The following is a 23,947-nucleotide window of genomic DNA, read 5'->3' as shown; positions in this document are numbered from 1 at the left end:
TATTCAATTATGATTTGTCTTGAAATTCTTATAAACTGGTAAAATAAGTTTAATTTGTCATTTCTATGTAACAGTTATCTCAACCCCAACAACAAGCTGCAAAACTGTTTATTCCTTTTGATTCTGAATGAGTAAATTTTTGTGATCACTTTAAGCCACACATCAAGTCCACATATCCCAGGAACAAATGAGAACTATTTGGTAAGATGTTTGTACAACAAGCATTTGCTTCACAACACATAATGAATTCAGGAGGTCACTGCTCAAGAATGATGAGATGTAGGGATGAAGCATGAAAGAACTGGAGGGTGTGTATGTGAACCACAAGGAAAAGGAAAGAAAAGTTGGTCCACCTTGGAGGTGCAGTGCACTGGTGTGGTCTTGGTGGTGGTAGTTGTTGTTGGTGTCGTCTTGGAAGGAGGCACTGCGAGGCATTCTCCCACAATCGTTCTGGTACGATGGACAATGAATAGCACCTTCTTGAGGCAGTGGGTGAAAAGGCTGGTGCATGGGGCTCCTTTTTAGGGCTTTGAGCGATGAATTCCTTTCAGGAATATCTGGCAGCAGTTCACTGATAAGACGGTGCAATATACTGTTGTCTGGCAAACTTCCCCTTCTCTTTTCGGCCTTAATTTGATCACAAATGTCTTTAAGGGCAGAGTCCAGAGCCTCAAACACAGATGTCTTACATTTTGCCTTTTCCATCTGTTTTTTGGGAGTTGAATTTTTTTTCCTCCGGAAAGGCACGGGACTGACTAGAAATGCCAATTTAGAAAGGCCAGGGTCCATTTCTTGTCTTCTGGGCTCATCAATGTTTTCGTGTTTGGCTCTTTCGTGTTTTAACATCGTGGTAAATCGAGTGTAGGAGGCAGGGCATCTACCTTTGCAGGAGCTGATGAGGTGCCGGTGATGGTGGTGGTGATGGTGGTGATGATGGTGGCTGGATCCATAGAAACTCTCAGAGGATGTGAAAGAGAAGTGATCAAAATCACTCTCGCTGCAAAAGGACGATCCTTCAACGTGAATGTAATCACTGTGGTCAGACACAACTCCGTCCTGGTCACTATCAGAAAACTCCACGTGGGTTCTTGGTTGATCGTCACTGGTGACTTCAATGTGGATGGGCACCAGGGCTTTAGACTTGTAGCTTCGCGGTACCTGAGAAGGGTGTCTACCTTGATTCTCTTCCTCCAGCAAAGACTCAATGGAAAACCGCCTTTGGGGACATAAACCATTCTGTTGCGGCTCTAGGGTTACCGGAGATAACATTTCATCTCCCAAATTCGGCATGGACTTCGACTTCTGAATCAGCTTTTCAAATTCAGAAATGCGGGTGGGAACCATGTCCCTGGGCACCTCCTCCGTGGAGGACTGGCTCCATCCGTGGAGCAGCCCTTTGTGTTGCTGTTCCTTCTCATACTGCATTATTCTCGACTTGACGGAGCAGATGACCTCGGAGTTCATCAGATCCTTGCGGTTGATGCGGTGCATTTTCTTGTACATCTTTAGGAAGCCCGGGGCGTCGTGGGCCGACCTGTGTCGGAGCCTTGACCTGCCGTTACTGCGGCCCTCCTGGATGTAGGGGGAAGCCCACGTCACGGGGCAGCTCTCCTTGGGGTCCTCCTCGCATAACAGAGAACCCATACTTTCCGACTTGGTTTTCGGGTCAGGCAAGCTGTCGCAGTCATCATTTAAAAGGTCGTCGCAACTACGGGATTTGATTTTGGGGGAGACGGTTTCTTCAGTGCTGCTCCATACCTCTGCATTTTGCCGGGCCATCTGCCAGCCGTTTTTGAAAGTAATGGCCCTCTGCGAGTCTTGTGGGACATCCAGATGCTGTCTGTATGTATTACAGTAATCTAACTCGTGGGAGGGGTGGCCATTGAGCCCTGAGAAACTGCAAAGGGACGGACACGTTTGGCTATCGTCCCCACCTTTTAGTCCAAGGCAGCGTGGTGGAAGAGAGACGTTGGAGAAGTTAAAAGGCTCGTAAAGAGGACAGCATGTCAGTTAGCATCAGACAGCACAGCAAAGAGAAAGCAGTTAGTGGGGTTCAATCCAGACACCGAACGTCATAGATGTAGCTTTAACTTAGAGAAAAAAGTCTAATTCTAAAGCAATAAGCATAGCTTTGCAGACAATAGTTAACCAAACTGTGTATGAAAAGTAACTGGTATTGCTAAATATATTTATTTCCATTGCATACTTCATCCATCTTTCTGCGAATATGGTATGTCAAAAATCTAATAGTACCTTGTAAGCCAATAGCATGACCTGGTAGTGATTTAAAGGTTTTGTAATTAATACCAAAAATATTATAGATTTAATCATCTTAATAGGATCAGAATTTGAGTCTTATTTGATTTATAATAATACGGATGTAAAGAGTAACTTATACATTTACATTTAATTAATACACCAATAATGATATCAAATAATTTTTCATGGGCATTATATAGAAAAAGCTATAAGACAGAATATTTTCCAGAATTGCAAAATTAAGTTCAGTTGCTGTGAACTACTGCTGCTAATATTTTTCTAAGAAATAAACCAAAAAAAAAGAAGAAAGAAATAAACCAACTAGCACCTTTTTAAACAAACGAATTTACCTCTTTGATTTCTCTACCTTCAACCTCTTATTAGCAGGTTCCCATAAGGATAACTGGATATATTATGAAACTTTGATCAGAGGTAAATGCATTTGCTTGTTTCCAGGAAAGGTCTTTTTAAAAAATCATTTGCAGTATAATAATGTAGAGCTAACCCTGATGGAAATAGTACTTATGGAAATAGTCTTTTGTTTTGTGTTGCTGATCTAATTAATAAATGACAGACCACATTACATCTGATGTTCTTAAAAATAAGCCCAGTGGAAGAAAATACCTCTGTTGAGAGCTCCTGCCTTCCCCAAATTCTTCAAAAGTACATAAATACATTAAGTAGCTATGTAGTATTTGGGAAAGGAAGTTAACAGCCCCCCTAGGATAAAAGCAAAGATCTGAAGTAATCAGAAAGAATCCTTTTAACTTTTTGGAGGGATCCAAGCATAGTGAGTCAATGGCATTTCATGACCTATTGGTTTCTTTAGGATATTTGTTTGTATAAATCAGTAGAATCTGGTAAGCGTGCTTCTGATAATTGAGGAATGGTGTATTGAAAGGGACTTCCTCCCTCTGAATGCTGGAATCTGAATCTTCCAGCAAGTACAGCTTTACTAGGTCATGGACAAGAGCTAGCACCTCCTGCCTCTCCAGAGCCCAATCATCAGAACCAAAAATCCTTTCTCACAAACCAGCTAACTCTTAGCTTTACTTTTATGTGGCAGCACTTTCAGTGCCTGCCTTTGGTATGTGTAGCTGAATCTCTGCTACTTTATGGAAACTTCATTTACAGCTCACTTTCTTCCACACTTCAAATTGCTTCTGTCTTCTGTTTCAACCCTAGAGAGTTGGAAAAGACCTTGGGTCCCCAAATCGTAGGTACCTATGGATGCTGGTTCAATCCTGGGTTTCTGTTTTGGGACTATTCTTGTTACAGCTGCAGTAATATGTAACTAAACAGAGATTTGAAGTAGTGACTGCTCCTTTTCAACACAACTCACTAAACTTCCAGAGAGGAGACAGGCCATATAGAAAAATGACTTGTTGATAAACAAACTTCACAATAATGGACTGTTGTGAATTGAACACTATGTTACATACAGAACATGGATATTCTACTGTATGTATGAATACTGACTAAAATATAAACCAAGTGATTAAAGAAACAACTTTCATAGGTTAGAAAAACTTTTGTCTAGAATTAAATAATTTTAAAAAAACCAACACAATTTATGTTTTAGGCAACAATGCTCTCTGTTGCTTACTACTAATTTCTATTCTATAACTCTGATTAATTTTACTAGTTGTAGTAACATTAGAAAATTTTGACAGTATGCAAATGTTTATAATCTTTTAATAGCCTGACCATACATTTTTTGATACTTTAAATTTGTTCCAAATAACACACATGATATATTTGGAGACAAGAAAGCATTAACAGATGAGAGTCAGAGTCCTTTAAGTCATTCAGAAGGTTCATCGTCCTGACTTAGTCTGTGTGTAAGGAAAGCTATGGTTTTGAAACTATATTTTATTAAAATACCAACCCTAACCATCTCTGGGTGGTCATCATTGGACCAGTTCTCCCAAGGGTAAAACTTGAACTAGTAAATTATTTACATGCCATTTATCGCCGCTCACCTTTTGCTCTTGACGGAGAAGAAGGAGAAGAACTAATGAAGGACTTTGTCAGGGTGGTGCTTGATCCCGGGAGGTCTGCTCGGCCTGGGCTAGTGCTCCTTGCACTTGGGTCCCCCAGGCCCCTGGGCTGCCCTACCGCAGGCTCGCTCCTCCGCCTTTTCCTAAAGTCGCTGGCCATGCTTGCAGAACTGCAAGAAGGAACCGGCTTCAGTTTGGCTGGTGTTGCAGGGATTCAAATGTGAACCAGAAAGACTAGTGGAAGGTGCTGGAGGTGGCCACAGAATGACTCTCACCCTTCATCCCCCAAATTGCATTTTTAGGAATTCATTCCTTAATATAAAAAACTATTTCTTTACAGTCACCTCTTTGAAAATTAACAGGTTCATCTGCAAAGAGTGACAGATTCATTTCTTCCTTTACCATTTGGATATCTTTTCTTTCTTTTCTTTTTTTTTTTTTGTTTTGTTTGATTGCTGTGGTTAGGACTTCCTAGACTTTATTTTTCAGAGCAGTTTTATGTTTATAGAAAAATTGATTGGAAAGTACAGAGAGTTCCCATGTATTCCCTTTCTCTTGCACACGGTTTCGCCTGTTATTATCATCTTTTGTTTCTTGCAGTTGATGAATCATATCAGTATCTTATTATTAAATGTAATTGAAGCCCATAGTTTACATTAGGGTCCATGTTTTCTGTTGAACAGCCTATGGGTTTGACAAACGTATGACGACATACACACATACATACATCCCTCACTTTTGTATCATATAAAGTAGTGTCATTACCATAAAAATCCCCTGGGCTCAACCCCTTCATCCCTGCCTCCCTATGACACCTGGTGGCCACTGATCTTTTTATTGTTTCTAGTTTTCCCTTTCCCAGAATGTCATGTAGCTGGAATCAAAAGTATATAATGTTTTCAGATTAGCTTGTTTCATTTAGCAGTGTGCTCTTAAGGTAGCTCCATGTCCTTTCATTGCTGGATAGCTCATTTCTTCATATCATTGAATAATATTCCATTATATGGATGTACCATTGTTTATCCATTCTCCTATTGAAGGATACCTTGGTCGCTTCCACATTTTGGCGATTATGAATAAAGCTACTGTAAAATCCATGTACAGGTTTTTGTATGAACATAAGTTTATAATCACCATTTAAAGTAAAAATTCTCCTATTAGGGTAGTTTTTTTGTTACTGACAATTCAGTGCTATGATTTGCACCATACATCTTTTCTCTATATAGAGGAGTTGCGCCGACATGAATACATCCAGAGGAGGGATGCCAAAATGGAAGAGATGATTGGAAAGGAAGAAATCTGATAAGACCAATTTCTCTTACTTCAAGCTTTCCATAAGGCTTTTCCTAATCATCTTAGCTTTAAAAATCTTACACTGCAATTCCAACATTTAATTAATGAATAACCAATAATCTGGTCATCAAATAAACTATTTAGAGTCCTTTCACTTAGTTGTGTTAAAAGATGTTGATAGTCTGTAAGGGCAGGGGAATTTTTTTTATCATGGTTCTGAGTATAGCATCATTTAAAACAAACATGAATGAATGAATATATACATCATGTAGCATGCTGTCTGTCAAATCATTAGATGAAATTCCACCAACAGCAGCAGCAGCAGCAGTACAACAGGTCCTATGGCCAAAGTATGCTATTTACTTTACTGACATTATTGTCTTATACAGCATGCAGGCACAGTAACCTATGAAGTATTTCAGTGTTTTACAAATAAATGGAACCTACAGACTATGCACGCATAGAGGTGGAGCCAGACCTCGGAATTTGTCTGCATTCTTCCAAAGAGGATGCCCATCTTCTGTTATTATCTTGTCAGGGTCTGTGTGTCTTTATTGAAGTCAGATTAGAGCTCTAAAATTCAAATATTCCAGGTGCATACATAGTCGCACAAGATGTAAAAGGAGGGGTTTGGTGGGCTCTTTTCTTAGTGACCTTAATGCTGTTAAATGGCACTCGTGAAACCAATGGACAAAGGATCCAGTTTACCAAGTTTTTCATTTATGTTGATAGCAATTTGCAGAAGGGCAAATTATTGTTAACTATTTGTTGCTGATGATATGATAGGGCTGGGAGTCTGCATTTTTCAGTATTGTCACTGAACTGTGTCTGAAGTTCTGTAGCACTTTAAGGTAAGTGAGATATTGAAGGCCTACAAACAGAACTTGCCTTGGTGGTCTCTTAGGGCAGTTAGGACCTACAGGTAATTTGGGTTCAGTTATACTTTGTCCCTTGCTGACTGTGTAAACCTGGCATGTTATGAAGCCTAAGTTTCCATTTGCTAGAGATAAAATGTAGATAACAGTACTTAATTCATAATTAAGGCTTGAGTATATTTTATGTACTTAGAATGCCTGGTATATGGTAAGTCCTCATTTATCAGTTGTAACAGTATTTCTAGGCCTCCCCTGGTGGCTCAGTGGTAAAGAACATGCCTGACAATGTAGTAGACACAGGAGATGTGCGTTTGATCTTTGGGTTGGAAAGATCCCCTGGAGAAGGAAATGGCAACCTGCTCCAGTGCTCTTGCCTGGGAAATCCCATGGACAAGGGAGCCTGGTAGGCTACAGTCCATGGAGTCACACGCAACGACTCCATGGTATTTTGAAATGTGTGGTCAGAGTATAATGAACAAATATATGCAGAACATAATTTATAAAATCGTTTATAATTTACTACAGTTTTAAAAAATGTATCATCATCATATCATCTAACAGTATTAAAAATTAGATGTTTATAATCCTTATCTAAGGAGAAGACAACTTGAGTATGGAGGAGACAGGAAAGGCAAGAGTTTCTCGGCCTGTAAAGTGACCTAGAATTATTTCACTTAAATTTTATACATTCTTGAATATTTCCTCATATAAAATGATGCAGAAACAAAACAATTTCATGAATTATGGTGCTTAAAATAAAGATGAAGGATAAAAAAATTATCATTACTATTTCACTGAAAAAGAAACCACTGGCATAAAATATTCTGGTTGCATAATGTAAGAAGATTTAAAAAATTTTTCATTTGGAAAATAATTGCTGTACAATGTTATGTTGGTTTCCGCTGTACAACAATGTGAATCAGCTTCAAGTATACACATATGTCCTCCCTTTTGAGCCTCCCTCCCACCCCCCTCACCACCTGTAAAGAGATTCTTACCTAGTGGGTCTTTCCAGGCTTCTGTCTATAGAGGATTGATACAATGAGGCCTGTTAAGACAGAAGGATAGTTAACATGAAAATTTTTACCTTGGCAAAATTCTATTTGTCCCTGGACATTAAATTAGGTATCCTAAAAAGAATATTGTCAAAATTGACATTAAAAATACCATTTATTTTGGGCATAAAAATGTTTTCCCAAAAAGAAGTCATGCAGCCTAATTTCTACTTTCCTCTTATCTACTTTTTCATCTAATATATAATTTGAGGGGAGTTGGTTCCAGGAGCTCCCCAGGGATACCAAAAATCTGAAGATCTCAAGTCCCTTATGTACAATGGTGTACTATTTGCATATAACTTACCCACATATTTTGTATACTTTAAATCATCTCTAGATTACTTATAATACCTAATGCAATGTAAATGCTATAGAAATAGCTGCTAGCATGACAAATTCAAGTTTTGCTTTTTGGAACTTTCTGGAATTTGTGTGTGTGTGTGGGAAATATTTTTGTCCCTAAGTTGGTTGAATCCATGAATGTGGAACCTGCAGATATGGAGGGCCAAGTGTACAACACTACTTTTCTCTGTGTAACTAAAAATATTCATAAACGCTGCCTAGGGTGAGAAAAAGAAAAATTACCCCTTCATGTATAAACAGCCTATAAATAGAAACTTCTCACATAAAGAAATGGTTGATGTTTAAAGAAGTATTTGTAGCCATCATTCAATCCTTATAAAGCATAAACCTTTATAAATTTTTGTCATATTGCCATGTGTAATTTTTATGTAGACATAAAATTTAAGCAGAACTTCTTTCATCTGTCAACATAAACATGACTTTTTAAATAAAAAAACCACAGAATTTGGTTTGAAATTAAACTACCTGGTCCTTGAATCAGGTACAGATTTGTATCTTTGAAATTATTTACATTCAGGGTTAGGTTAAAATAGAAGATTTAATGAATCAAAGTATCAACTTTTCTTTAAAAGTGGACTTTTAATCTTTTAGTCAGAAAATCAGCTTTCAGTTGTCCATGGACATAGGAACAAAGAAAAATAGATACTATAAATTTGGTAAATAATTCCAAATGCTTCTTGTACACACCATTTTCATACTCCTTTATTCTGAACAATACAATGAAATAGATATTAATATTTTTGTTAGACATGGATTTGAGAGGCAAGTAGTTGTGGTATGATGTATGATGTGTGTAGGATGTATAGGAAAATGCCTACCAAGTATGTGTAGATATATACTGACAAGCCCCATTACACACAACTCTAAAATATCTTCTATTAACTATTATTTTCATTTAATTCTCTCTTACTGAATGAGAATGGAATTGCCCCAAAACAAACAAAGCATGCCTATGCAAGAGAATACTACTCCCTCTTTTTAGACAGAGAAAAAGCATACTTTTAGTTCTTATAAAATATTTAGATTCTGAGGTTCTCAACAAATAAAAAGATAGAAAAAAATTGGTCTGCTAATTGGGTAAGTTTAATGACTGTTTTAACTTGCTACTCTAAATTGGACACTGGAAGGGTGGAAAGATAAACACAAATAAGAAGGATTGAAAACAAGTAAATAAATAAAACCAGATAATTATATTCTGATTTATAAATATTAGTTCTTCATGTTTGCAGAAGAGCAGCACCAAAGAGCCTCAGAACATCTGTGTGGTTCACAGCTTTCATGGGACACCCAACCACAGTGCCCAGTTGGCCAAAAAAGTGTCCATTTGTAGACACTCTTAGAATACGCTTAAAGTGATCAGAAATTTTGAATCACTAGCTTGAGATGAGCATAAACACTATTGTAATATGAAATAAAACATAGTGTAAGAAGTGAAGACTCCATACTGTTAAACTGTGTTTTAGACTTACGCTAAGAAGCTAAAATTATTCCTCCATGTGCTGGTTTCCACAAGGTAAAATAAATTGAAACCAGTATTGTGATGTATGCTGAAAGGAAATGGTTCAGTATTAAATTATAAGGAATCAATAAGAAGTTTAGATAGATGACTAAGAGAAAACTTTGTATATGATTGGTACTCATTCTGAAATGGAAATTGTCTTCAGAGAGGAGGTACCTGTTTTACCTATTATAATGTACTGAGTATTTACATGTTACCATTATTTTAATACACCCAAATGAAGGGCATTTAATAAAGTACAGACATTGAGTCTAAGTAATCATGCAGTTAAACATTGCTTAAAAACCCTTACTTGTTCCTTATTAATGTCAGTTTCTCACTTATGAATTAAAAATGTGTTATTCATGGCATATAATAGGCACTGAATAAAAAATGGTAGCTAGGTTGATGTCCAATCAATTACAAATTTGACCAGAAATGTTTTACATGAGGTTATTAGAGACAGAATTCAGTACCTTATCAGACTATTTTTTAACACTGAAAAACTATGATGTGAAATTAATAATATAGTTAATATGCTATCAGAACAAATAACACCCTCTTCTCAGTCCCAAAGAGAAGATGAAAATCAGTTTAAATATCCAAGTGCATCTATATGTGATATTTTCATCACTATTGTTAACATTACAGAATGCATAGAATTAATTTTCTACTATTTTTACACCAAGTATTATTATGTAATATTAATTACAGAAATGTATTTTATAAAAATCTATTATTAGAATAGTATAACTTGTATAATAGTATAAACAAATAAAACAAATAATTTGTATCTAAAAGGTTTTAGTTCTTAGTACATCTCTTGGAAGTGCTAAGAAGTATGGTATAAAGGAAGTTTAGGAGATGTTTTTTATCTTTAATTTGCCATATATTATCATCTGGTTTTGGATGTATTTCTTAAAATAGTTGGACTCTACCTTTCTTGACTGAAAAATGTGTGGGTTAGACATGGTGATCTCTGAATTCCATGTCAGTTCTCAATGAACTGTCTTAATAATATCCTGGAAATATTTGGCCAGGATATCTAAGAGAAATACGTGACCTTATCGAATTCTGAAGTAAATCGTTTGACTGCTCCTATGTTGAAATGATACTCTTTCTTCAGACTCTATATTACTTTTTATTTAATATATAAATATTTATACACTTTTAACATACACTCTGATGCATACCTCAGGGAAAGTCATTTGGAATTGCAGATTGCTCTAGCTAGTTGGGTATTTTCTCCTGCAGCTGTGCCTGGAATTCCAGTTATCACCTTCGTGTATCAGTAGTATATCCCGCAGCATAGGTGTCCTACTAGCTTTATTTTCTAGTTGAATATATTTAACTGAATTAAGACTTTTTTGATGAAAATATTTATTGCTTTTTTCATTTCTTTAGGATCACAGAGAAACTGCTATGTAAAAACTACTGCAAAAGCCAGTTTATTCACTTTGCTCTCATCCTAGCTGCATCTGTGAATTCCCATGGGGGGTTTTTTGTTTCTTATTAGCTAATGTTTAAACAACCATCACTTTTGCTTATGTCTATTAATGGTCCTAAATCTGCTTTCCAAAATAATTTCATTCTTCTTTGCAGAGAAAAAGCTTTTGGCTCTGTATAATTTCTTAGGTTCTTTTTGACTAATTCAAATAATACTTTACATTGCCAGGCATAATATGTTTTATGTATCAGATTGTCATGAACATCATATATAGAGATGGAAAATACATTTCATCTCATGTGCCAGTGATAATCTACTCTATTATAGTGGCTGCCTGGATCACGGCATTGAGAAGGATCCGTAATGTTTGCCAAGGGCATAGTAATGTTTGCCTAGGAAGTTGTAATATGTGTGCCAGTTATTTGTCAGTCCTATTCTTGATTTTATCTGATGTTAAAATCTAGAAATTGTATCTGTGAAAAAGAAAGAATTGAAATAAATTTTAGGAATATATGAGACATAAAAAAATCTGATTATGGGACTTCCCCAGTGGTCCAGTGGTTAAGATTACATGTTTACACCATAAGGGATGTGATTTTGATCCCTGATTAGGGAATTTCCTTGTGCCACATGGTATGGCCAAAAAAAAAAAAAAAAAAATCTGATCATCTAAGAATCCAAACTGTCATTCTGTACCTCCAAGCATGATGATAAAATGGCTCTGAGGAGATTTCCAGCAGTATTTTATTCAGTATAATCAGATATAAGCAATAATGCTTTTTGATTATCACACTCAGATACCAGGATGCATTGAATAGTTCACCTGAAAGTAATGATTGGCATGACTGTTCACCTAAGAGCCAACAACTGTGATGTAATTAATGTCCAAGCAGTGATGATACTGGATACAACACAATGGTACAAAGACAGATTTTAAAAAACAGGTTATAGATACTTCAGTGACTCGTAAAACATGGATGTTCAGAATCACAGTAACAGCTCCCAAGAAAGAAATCTGAAAAAGAAAGTAATTTGTTTTTTACCTCATTGGAAACACCAGGAGAGTGATCTTGAACATAGTCCAGAGCCTTTTTGGGAGGCTGGGTGGAGATGCACCACATAAGCAGAAGTGCAGAGATGGAATGGAGGAGAACCAATGGCAGCAAGGAATGACCATGTGGGAAAGGTGACAACAGTTAGAGACCGACCGACAGCATCAGATACACACAAAAGAGCGACGTGAATGGAGCAAAACGGCGAGGCGGGGGCGCGGTAGCCCGGGAGGAGGAGTGCAATGCTCGTAACTATTTCCAAGCACTGGGCAAAATCACTGGTGATTGGATTAGTATAAACTCATTTCAGCAAATCAAAATCAGCACTCCTAGTCTCTAGCCGCGGAGGAATGCAAGGTACATTAAAGAAACACCGAAGGAGCAGGTGGATAGCATGCTGGTGAGTTTCCATGTGTAGCTGAAAATGATGTTAGAAAAATGGTGATAATTTAGGCTCAGAACAGAAATTGGTTCTAGCCCCTGTGAACTGTCTAATCAACAGTAACAACACCACATTTAAAGCTGGGACATTTTTTTCTCTAAAGTAAAATGCATTTATGTGAATTGTTGCTGTTTTAGTCCCTATGCTGTGTCCTAATCTTTTGTGATCCCAGGGACTGTAGCCCGCCAGGTTCCTCTGTCCATGGAATTTCCCAGGCAAGAATACTGGAGTGGGTCACCATTTCCTTCTCCAGGGGATCTTCCCAACTCAGGGATCGAACCCAGGTCTCCTACATTGGCAGGCGGATTCTTTTACCACTGAGCCACCTGGGAAGCCCGATGTATGTGAATACTTGGATACAAATTAGGGAAAATATTCTTCCTATTACTTATAGAAATTCTAAAAAATTAGTTGGTTTATATTCATTTACAGTCACTTTTGATCCAGTTCAATAAGATATAATGAATCTAATCAAGTCTCCTTTGCATTTTAATGGATGAAAGGGACTAACCACTATAACCACCTAGTATATAATACATGGTCAGTATATGAGTGTATAAATCAGTACATGATATGATAAAAGAAAGATTTACTAAAACTTCTGTGCAGTGCATTCAGTATGTTCTTCAGGCATTTAAAATTCAGAAACACCAATGAAAGTATAAAAACTGTGACATTGACAGACATCAAATGCACTGCTGTTGGCATCTGCACTTCCCCAATAAAATTTTAGTTGATAGAGGAAATTGTTATTTGAAGCTTGGGTCAACTCATTATCCCAAACAGACTAAGCAATTCTTATTGGTGGGGTTTTGGGGACCAGAGATGTTGTGATTTTCAGTAGCAGGAGGGGAAATCAAGGTCCACAGGGTTTCCTTGTTTTTCCCTTTCTTTTCATGCCTAAAAGCACAAAGAGCAAATGAGACATTTTATGGTGGTGATATTCTAGCAGTATATTATAGTAGGGCTTTCCCAGGATGTTTGTTTTTTGTTTGTTTTTTGATAGGTCTGGGATTAACTTCTGACTCTGCCAGTTGCTATCTTGGGCAAATTAATTAACCCCTCTGTCCTCTGGCTTTTTCTTACAGGAGGGATGCTGTGAGGTCTCTCTGAGATCACACAGAACAGGCCCTCTGCAGGTGCTTGGTGATTCCAAACCAAACAGGAGCTATCATCACAGTAATTTTTATTATCGTAAATTTCACAGGGTACTCTTCTGATTGAATTAGACCTAAATGGACTGTAAACAAATACAAATCTTCTATCAAGAATTGTCTGTCTATGGGAAGACAGATACTGGTTCAACATTTTGAATTTGCAATTAGATATAAAGTAATCCTAATGTATGATTTGGTGGGGGAAAAAAGAACTATATAGGCAGTGTCTGAACATGTTTAATTTAACCATTTGGTAGAGAAGTGAGTGTGAGCTAAGCTGTACCAAATTTGTGTATATAGAATATACTTTTTTCAGTGGTTTTTGGTGTCTATAGAATTCAGCTCTTATTCTCTAAATGACACCTATCTCTTCTGATAACGATTATGTTTTAAAAATCAAACAACATTCTCCTAATTGTTTTATATTAACAGTCTAGCCTCACTTACCGGGCGTCCAAACTCCAGTTCTGAAAAGAATTTATACCAGGGCTCATTTTCTAAATCTATGTCATCTGGATTTATGCGATCAGTCTGGAGCAGATGTGAAGGAAAAGGGAAGGAAAAGTCACACTGAGCTAAGTGAGGGCAACGCTGTGAGGCATGAAAAACACACACGTTCGCACACAAACATGCATCAACTTTCATCCAACAGATCTCAGCCAGAGAGAACAGAGGTGGTAAAGTAAAATGAGTCACATTAGGATATGAAGGCTTAGCTTCGAGGGCGTCACTTAGGCCCTAGTTGTTTTCTCTGCCATCATTTCTGGTTTCCTCCTTAGCTGGATGCATAAACTATGACAGACTCTCTGTGACAGTGAGGTTGAGCACTGATATAGCCCAGCAAGGTATTAAAACAGGCTCAACTCCCTCCCCAGGTAGCTCTTCTGGGCGAGTGCCTGCGTCGCCCTGCCCTCAGGGGTCCCAGTGAGTGAGCCTGCCTTCCGCTCACAGTTGACTCGGGTGCAGGCACTTGGAGAGCCTCGGGGAGGAAGGGGGGGACGTGGAAGAGATACAAGGTCGGGGGAGGAGTGAGCAGTGCTGGGAGACTGTTAGCGGGTCCCTGGACAAGAGGAACCCGGAAGTCTCGGTGAGAGAGAAAAGGGCAGCAAGGAGGGGGGTGACGGTGCGTAGCCAGCCTCTGATTATCTTCTCAGCTTCTGGGGAACAAGGGCTACACCTGAACTTCCTGACGGCGTGGGTTAAAGTAGGAAGGAGCTCACCCGGATCGGGGAGAGAGCCGGGGCGCACGGGCTTGGTGCGGGGAGACTGGTCCTGGGCGGAGGGGAGGGGCTACCAGTTACTTCTCCGCAGGGTGACATAGAAATAGGCTTCCGGCCAGGGTCCCTTGGAACAGGTGTCGGAGTGGTTGGGAGAGGGGGCTGCAAGAAAAAGGGGTGAAGGACAAACTGATTCATTAGATAGAGGTTCTTGGGGGAGCCAACAGGACACCAGCTAGCAGTGCGTTGTGCCCTACCTTAAGTCAGGCAGAAGAAAACGGTCCAGGAAAGTACATTGCCCCAGGAGCCCCCAGATAATTTAGGACTGATCCGAACACTGAAAACAGTGTGAAGAGCCTTCACAAAGCGAAGAAAGGTCTCATTTTATGATACCCCAAGTACCACCTACCTGTCCACCTTGAGCTAGAGGCATGGATGTGGGTGGGGAGGGGTTTTTCATATGGTTAGCCAAGGGCTGGGGAAGAGAGAAAATCCAACCCTGGTTAACATTCTAGAGAAAAACTAAAAAAAAATTTTTATAATTGACTTTCACCTCTCCAGTGGTTTCTGAATGTCATATTTAAGGTACAAAACCTAGGACTGTTAATATTAGCAGGTTGAGAAAATATATACAATTGTTTTGATAATAGGAAAAAAAAGAGCATTGACTTTACCCAGCAATATCCTTAATGCTTTTAAATAATACATGCCTGACCAGACTGATTCAGGCTACTGATTTTACATTCAAAAGGGATGCTTAGAGTACTACGTATGGGTTATAACTTTTTTGAGAATTCACTGTTTAGTTGCTAAGTTGTGTCCGGCTCTTTTGTGACACCATGAACCATAATCGGCCAGAATCCTCTGTCTGTGGGATTTTCCAGGCAACAGCGCTGGAGTGGGCTGGCATTCCCTGCTCCATTACATGACATTAATTAAATGTGGAGCAGCTGGACGGTAGTATTTTAAGTCAGGGGGGAAAAAAAAGCTCCTGTTTTCTAAAAGCCATTCACCTGGTCCAGGAGAGGACATAGTCCAAGAGGTCTGTGATGTGCTCACGGCCTCAAAGTGGGTCCTTATATTCTCTTCCAATCCCTAAAGCTCTCAAGGACTTGCACTGAGTAACTAAATGTCAGCTCCAGAAGAAACGCTCTAACAACCTCTGAGGTACGCCATATTCGAACAGAAGCCATTGTTTGACCCTAGCTTGTCCAAGTGTTTTGTTGGCCTGTTGCATTCCCAATAGTTTTGTTAATAACACACGGTCTGTATTTAATAATCAATTATATCCAAAGTCTTTTAACAGATGTGCTTTTTATTTCAGTATTTTCTGAGATTGTGATAGTAGTTACAGGCAGTGATAGAAAAAGTCTGAGACATCATAACAGAAGGCTGAAATGGCCTACAATACCCGATATATTGTGGTGAACAAAGTGATAAAGCCCATATAGTAACCTTGTAACACATTTACGATGGGGTGCTGAGTGAGTCAAAACAGACTGTGATACTAGTGATGGCGGTGTCACAAAGCTTGTGCCTGGACAAACAGTGCTGAGACTTCTTTCTTTTCAAATATTATTATCCTTGACTATTATAACATTATGGAAAACATTGTATGATTACTACGAAAAATGCTGCAGAAATCTTGAGATGTATTCTCCATTTAGTAAGCATTATGTTTGGTTTACATTTCAGAAGTAATGAAATGGATAGAAAATATTCTGGTAACTAATTTACCATTTCCTTAATTAAAAACTTGTTTCAATTTATTTCTGTGTTGATAGTGCAAAAGTAGTCATTGAGATTTTGATTGTACTAAAATATTATTTTTCTCCAATTATCATTTAGATTATAGCTGCAGCATGTAGGCTTTTTGTGGAATAGTTTGGCTGGAGCTGATTTTTAGGGTAAATGATATTAGAATTTTCCAGCAATTTTGTTCTGTGTGTAAGAGGCCCAGTACTGGTTCCAGAGGAGAATAATCTTTAACTTTTTCAAATCTCACTGTTTCTCATGCTACACCTTTAATAATATTGCTAATTCTTGATTTTATAATCTCTGTTTTCATGTACGATACTTTATTTTTGTTAAGGGGAGACAGAAACTTCTCTTAAGAGAAAACATTTGTTTTAAAAACGTTTTGAACAGTAGAGGGCAGCAAATTTACCAAACAAATAAGTATATTTTCCAGTGGTTACAACTTCACTCTGTTTTCACCTTAAAAGTGTATATATACAGCAAACAAATATACTAAGTTCTGATTTATAGAAATCTATTTCACTGATAGACTAGGGAAAAGGGAGAATATTGTCTACCATCCCGCATCCCACCTTAGAGCGGCAACTTCCCATGACTTATAATTTTGTAGAATAAAACTTCAATTTACTGTTTCAATTAGAAGAGAACCCCTCCCCCCATCCAACCCCCCCAGCCCACAACAATGATCATTAGCAGTTATCCATAACTTTGGGGCATAATGAAAGGCACAGGCTTGAGCAGAGCCTGCCTGGTAAAGAAATGCTAAGTGGCAGAACTGGAATTTTCTCTTTGCTGCGGTTAACCTTTTGAATCCCTTTAGTCAGGCAACAATTAAATGTGTTATGTAGCAACCTAGAGTCACCCTAAGGTACACAGGGGCCTCATGGAAGTCAGTGATACACATTCGGATGGTCAGCCCACAGAGAGACAGACATACTCATGATCTCACAAAACAACGCTTTCCATGAGCGACTCAAGTGTTTTCAATTGTTCAACACAAAGGTTAACAACACAAAGGAAACATTTAGGAGGCACAACCATGCTCAAAAAAGACAACAAAAGACCAGCGGTTCTGCTGCACCTCTTTCTACCCTCCTTGGGTCTCCTCTCATTTTGAAAAACTCGGCACACCTGTGCTCACAGTGAACGCTGGGTCATCAGCGCGAGAGGAAGGTGTGTGAGAAAACCGAAAACTATGAATCACATACGATTCTTAAAGGTAACCTATTTTTCAAGGTTTGTTTTCTACTGTTGAAATGAATTGAGTTGCTTTTCAGATTATAAAAATTCTCCTGTTCTCAATATTATTGCAGGCATGGGGTTTCTATTTGCAGTTCTGCACAAAAAGAAATTGCCACTGTCATATGGTCATTAGATTTTTAAGCTTTAAGGATGTTGGCAACTATGTTTTATATTTACTGAGATTCCACAGTAAATGCTCTACAATTGTTAGGACAATTTTTTATGGTTTAAACCAACAGATGAAACTCTCAGTTTTTATAGCTTAAGCTTCTAGTGACAATCTTCACTGCTGAAGAAGTTTAACTTCACTGAGGATTTAAGTTGCATTTCAACTCTGCACTGTATTTTCAGTGGTTGTTTGCTCACTTTTATGATGTGTGGGTTTAGTTATCATAGAGAAAGATTACATCTCCACGTTATTTTCTATTTTCAAGCATAAAGGTGTTCTAAACCAGAGCTTAATTGAATTTAACGTGGTTCACCTGTAAATATATCCAAGCCAGAGAGGATGTAGAATTTTTATCAATATAATCCCAGGAGAGAGTTTATATGATTGTCTTGTGGAATAAATTGTGGTTCAAGTCAGTTTAAGATAAATTCCTGGTGATTGCAGAGTACTTTTCTAGATCAAACATTAGGGCCATTTAATCATCATTCCTGAATTTATAGTCAAAGAGTATGCAGGCACTTCCAAAAAACTGTATTCATTTTTACTTTCCTGTTAAAGAATATGAATGTACATTATAAGGAAGATTTCTAAGGAAGAGGAGGATCCCTTTGGCCAGGGTCTTGGGGAGGACTTCTGTTCAGATAGCACTGTCTCCTCTCTCCACTTCATGTGCCAGGGAATCAGGGAACCACAGTTACTAACAGCAGTGTGTGGGAACCCTTGTGTGTGCTTTGATGGGAGACCGGGGGTGCCTTTCATCCCTAGAAACATACAGACTTCACAGATAAGCAACATAACAAGGATTCCATCCCACCAACTTGACAACTTACTCCAAGGGGAAAACCTATCCCCATTCTCTTATTATTAATTCAGTGTGTGTTCACTGAGCACCTACCCTGTGCCAGGCATTGCTCTAGGTGCTAGGGATTCAGCTGGTGCACCAGATATGGTCTATGCCTTCAAGGAGCTTAAAGTCTAATGAGGGACATAGACAAGTCAGCAGGCCATTAACAATTCAGGGTGGTAAGGGGCAGTGCAGTGTGCTTTAGGGGGGCTTCTCACAGCAGGGGAAGCAGGCATCTGTTGTCTAGAAGATAGGGTGGTGCCCTGGGGGAAGTGAGCCAGGCTGAGCAGGAGATATGGGACTTTCCATGGGAGGAAAGAGGTGGTGGAGAGAGCATTCCTGGCCGAGGGACAGCTGGACAGAGGTTCAGGGAGGAGGGCATGCAGAGCTCTGTAGAGCTGTAATGTGGTGAGACAGGAAGGGCAGGGAGATACTCAGGGCTGCAGTGGTCAGTGGGGCCAGACCACGAGGCTTTTTGTGTATTATGTTAAGGAACTTGGTTTTGCTCTAAGGACCCTTGAGAGCCAGGAGAAAGTTTTGAGCAGGAGGCTTTCTAAGGTTGTCGTAGCTATGGTGTGGAGACGAGATTGGAGAATTAGGGAAATGAGTTAGTGGCTGACATTCTAATCCAGGTGTGGACAGTGGTGGGCCAGATGGACAGAGTAGGGCAGTGGCCCTTCTCCCACGAGGCAGGACTTTGAGATGGTTGGGGAGAGGGGAATCCAAGATGACAACTTGGGAAGACTGGGCAGATGATGGCATCATCTCGGAATTCAAAAGAGAAGCAGAGAGTACGCTAGCTGTGGTGTATACTTTACAGAAATTAAAGATGAAAAGAGCAAAGGAATGCTCACAAACTGTCTTGGAGTAAAGACATGAGAGTGCTGTTCATTTGCTGTCCCATCCCTCTTATTTAGCAAACCTGCTCCCTATCCTCTATCTCTTCTGTCTAAGACATCAAATCTTATGTAAACTCTATCAAAATATCAAGACATAGCCAGTCTCTGCAACCATGCCCTGTGGCACCACCACCGCCCTTTTTTTTTTCTGGTTTAGAGAGGCAATTGGAATGGATTCAGGGTTGATGAAAAGAAGAAGATCCTAGACCAGCTGAGCCCTATAATAAAAAGCCTGGCCAAGATGATACAGATGACTGGCTGAGATCATCTTGCATAAGGCTGGCCCTCAGCAAAATTGTTTAGGAGGCATAAACATTTTGGTTCTTTCTGTTTCTTCATGAGATAGCCATTCTCACTTTTTTCCAAGTTTCTAGGTTTCTTTCACTGCCCTTTTCCTGTGGCAGCAGAGAGCTATCGATATCTGAATCTTCAACCACACCTGCCCTCTAGATCTTTCCATTCCTTTTAGAACTAGTTCAGTATACTGGGTATATTGGTTTTGTGTCTTAACTATAATACTCAGGGCCCAGGTTGCTGGTCAAATAAATCCAGTACACTATTATAAATGAACAAATTAACTTATACTATAAAATAATTAAAAAATCATCTAATTAAGGTGATAATGACTACTAGCTAAATGTGTTTGCAGTTTAGCATTGTGCAGGTGATGAAATGCACCAGGTATGAATCTGCCTGGGCTCAGCTCCCAGGTGCAGTGCTAACCAGCCATGGGAAGCTGGGCAAGGTTGCTTAACAAGTGTTCAGTCTCTCTATCTGTAAAATGGGAATTCCATACATTTACTTCATGGAATTGTTGGGATCATTATATGGTAATGAGGCATGGATTACAAGGCCTGACATCTTAAGTAAGTGCTCAATAAGGAGCTACAACTATTGCTATTGCTTTTGTCGTTGCTGTTTTTAAACTTCGAGTCTTCAAGGCATTAACCCAAAGACATGACTAAAGTGGACATTTCATTCACAATGACAGGGCCTGTGAATAAGCTCTTGAGGAGGGCAAGTTCATTCTGCGTGTCTCCGTTTTAACCTCACTGGAGATGCTGCTTCTTACAAATGTGGGTCTACTCTGCATATTGGTTAAACGAAAGACTACAGGTTCCTTGAGGTAAAGACTATGTCTTGCTCCTTGCCATGTCCCCTGCACCTAATCTAATGTCTGGCACATAGGTTGTGCTCCATAAATTTTGTTGCATGAGTAAATACTAGAAATATCCTGATGGACAGCTTCCAAAATCAGTCCTGTTTCCTGACACCAAAGCTGCAACAGCATTCCAGGACAGTAACAACCCCCATCATCCTAAGGGTCTCAGACATTGTTAGAATGATCATTAATGTTTTGGTAACTACATTTAACTCTGAGACTCATACTGAATGATGATTTTGATCTTTTCCATTTTATGCAATGGTGAATTCACGGTTCTCATCCTAAAAATTTCAAAGATCATGATATTAAATGATATTAAAACTTAGTGAATGAGTTATATGTTTGCAGTGAAACCTGCAATTCAGTGGTGTTCATTTTTTTTTTTTCTTTCAGTTTTTCTGGTAAAGTCATGTTACTCTAAAAGATACAAGTTAATTTGAAGAAAGGCAAAGAAGGTTTAGAAAAATATCCTGTATGAATTATGTGATTATAAAGTTTTGGAACATGTTTCTCAAGAACATAACCATAAATACAGGGTTTGAAAACTAAATCAAGGACACTCATATTGGGTGTGGTGCGCAACAGTTTCTAATCAAATTTCAGGGCTGACCTTATATAAATTGATGTGGCTTCCTGGGTACTCTTAAAGACACTAACAAAGAAAACTCTATTTCCTGTTCACTGACACCTAACATTCTTTCAAGACAAGGACAAGAGTAAACCGCACAATTGTTTCTCTAGAAGCAGGTTTTGATAGAAATGACGCAGAGGAATTTCAGAATTTCAAAGAGATCCTGAAGGCATTGGTCTAGGAGAGAAAGCAGAGGACTCAGAAAGGAGGATTAGGGGAATTAAGAGGGCCAAGGAAGAGCCTGTTTGTTAAACTGCACTTTGAGGAGACATGCGGTTATTTTCAACTTTATAGATCTTTTCCTTTGCAGATTATTAAAACATATAATTGGAAAAAATGCTGCAAAGTTAAATATAATCTTGATCCATTAGATTGACAATCAGTCAGGAGACTTGAGGCTTGGTAACCTGAGAGAGATTTAATAAGAATCAATTAAAACAACTTTTATAAAAAAAGGGCATTTGGAAAATTTCCCTTGAAGTCAAAGAAATACTAAGAAACCAATAATGGAAATGAAGGGATGGAACTGCCTGATCGCTTTGTATCAGAGAGGTCCAAGAATGATTGTTCTTACTGGCAATGTAGATGGGCAGTTTAGTGCAGCATTTGAGTGTTCTTTTACTTTAAAAAAAACATTAAATTCAGGATCATGATTAGGCATAGTTATAGTTCCATGCCAATGAGTCCTATATTTGGTGGGTAGGGACAGTATATTAGAGAGTGCATCTTTGATTCTAAGATAAGATGCACAAGTCATAATGTACAACAAACAAGATTTTTTAAATAATGCCAACTAAATAAATTACCTTGGTGATAAAAATTGCTAAACAATATGAAGTTCAGGTTTATTTGGGAACCCATGAAGCCTAGAGAACTGGCATTCTGTTTAATGACAAGCGCTTACTGGTCTCTCATGCTGCAGAATGGAGGACTTCCCAGGTTCATATTCAAAAATACTCCTCGGCTCAGAACGAAATTTCCTTGTGTCTACTTTTCTGTCTGGAGGATCCCAGTCATGCCTAGAAATCAACAACAAGTTACATATTAAAATCATTCTCTGTGCTTAAAGCCATTGTATAAAACCACTGTTTTGAAAACAATGTCTGTTTTTAAAGTTAATTCCGATATAGACTGTTTAAAAGTGTCTCAGGATAAAATGTTACCCTGGAAAAAAAAAAGGCACATTTATGTTCTGTTTTACATAAATGATTTAAAGAAAGCCATTTCTTTGTTTTCATGCTGTATGTTCCCTGTTTTTTTCATACAAGGATGTGCCTCCTGCTGGTTCAGTAAGTCACAAGAGGGGTCTGTGCAATAAATATGCAGTCAGTGATGTGCTAGTGAACCCTGGAGTCACAAATGGCAGCTGTGTATGTTTGTGTTTAGAGTAAGTGGTGGCTACCCGCCATTAAGTCCTGTGAGTTTATCCCATCACTCTGTGACCTGGCGTCCTTGATCTGAAGTGACAGGGAGTAATGTACACGTCATGTTTGATCTTGTTTATCTTGCAAATGGCATCGCAGTTTGTCTGCAAAATGTGCAAAAGTTTTACTTGGGTTGCTGTCCATAGGAGCAAGTTGTGTGACAGGCTAGCCCCTCCATGGTTTTACCCTTGAGAAACCAGAGCCTGGCATCTATTCTGTGCATAGGAGACCTTGGAGTCAGCTCTTTTTCCTTAACTAACATCCTTCAAGAGGCAGTCAAAGGGGGACTTCAAAAGTAAAACTCTTCTAGGTAGCTGAGTCTGAAAAAGGCTTCCTTTGGGAGATCACTTTTGAGGAAGAAGAATTTTCTGCCTATAGATGGGGGCAGTTCTTGTCTATCGAACAGGATGAAATTCTGACTGAGAGGTTGGAGACACTCATATTCTACAAGACAGGAGAGCTAGGGGAAAGCAGGTCCTGGCTTTCTAGTAAATTGATGAGCACTATTCGGCAGAGAAGAAAGCATTCTAGAAAATGTTAAGGGATTATCATGTTTCTTAAGGAAAGATTAATTTTTACTAGACATATAGGACAAATAATACATTTAAGTCTGAGTTAATCTTGGTTCTTTATGGCAGAGATACTGTTTTGTGTCTAGACTATTATTTCTCAAATTTAAGATATCATACCTGTAAACATATAATAATCATGAAGATATGGCATTAAAATAGAATCTCTTCACATATAATGTATGTCTTGTCTTTGTGCTGTCTTATAACCTATCTGATCGTCAATTACTCTTCATGGTACAGTAGGGTGTTGAATATAATTTCTGGGATGGGTCAGATAGATGGATGCTTAATAACCATATTAATACTAAATAATCCTTACATTTTTATTTATTATTGCTAGTATGGAATGAGCTGTGGCTTTAGTCAGAGACAAGTGTGAGTCTGGCTTGGACATACTAGCTGCATGAGTTGAGCAACTTACTTTGGTTTTTGAAACTACAGTTTTTTTCCTCTCTAAAATAGCTTTAAAATAGAGCATGTCTCATTGGGTTGTGTTCAGAATTAAGTGATATTATACAGGAAAAGTACTTAGATGAGTGTTCGTAGGGAGGTCTCAATGAAGGTTACCTATAAGTAGGGCTATTA

At 38.5% G+C, this 23,947-nt stretch overlaps 1 protein-coding gene across 7 annotated transcripts in view; it reads right to left on the bottom strand.

The window, feature by feature from the left end:
• SORBS2 (sorbin and SH3 domain containing 2) overlaps positions 1-23,947 on the bottom strand; it is a 212,567-nt gene that overhangs the window by 42,238 nt on the left and 146,382 nt on the right. For 2 of the 7 annotated variants that reach the window (XM_068970139.1, XM_068970141.1), the window contains 4 exons: positions 22,271-22,385; positions 7,426-7,475; positions 4,242-4,429; positions 354-1,934 (listed from right to left, as the gene is read on the bottom strand). In XM_068970139.1, the coding sequence (XP_068826240.1) occupies positions 354-1,934; positions 4,242-4,429; positions 7,426-7,475; positions 22,271-22,385 (1,934 nt within the window). Of the gene's footprint in view, positions 1-353; positions 1,935-4,241; positions 4,430-7,425; positions 7,476-11,833; positions 11,891-13,888; positions 13,973-14,661; positions 14,821-22,270; positions 22,386-23,947 lie in introns of all 7 variants that reach the window. The other 5 variants (XM_068970137.1, XM_068970138.1, XM_068970142.1 and 2 more) reach the window with 5 other exon arrangements.

This window comes from Capricornis sumatraensis, chromosome 4, assembly GCF_032405125.1.
Source record: "Capricornis sumatraensis isolate serow.1 chromosome 4, serow.2, whole genome shotgun sequence".
Classification (NCBI taxonomy): Eukaryota; Metazoa; Chordata; class Mammalia; order Artiodactyla; family Bovidae; genus Capricornis; species Capricornis sumatraensis.
The sequence above is the reverse complement of the archived record's forward strand: the minus strand, read 5'-3'. Positions and strand labels throughout refer to the sequence as shown.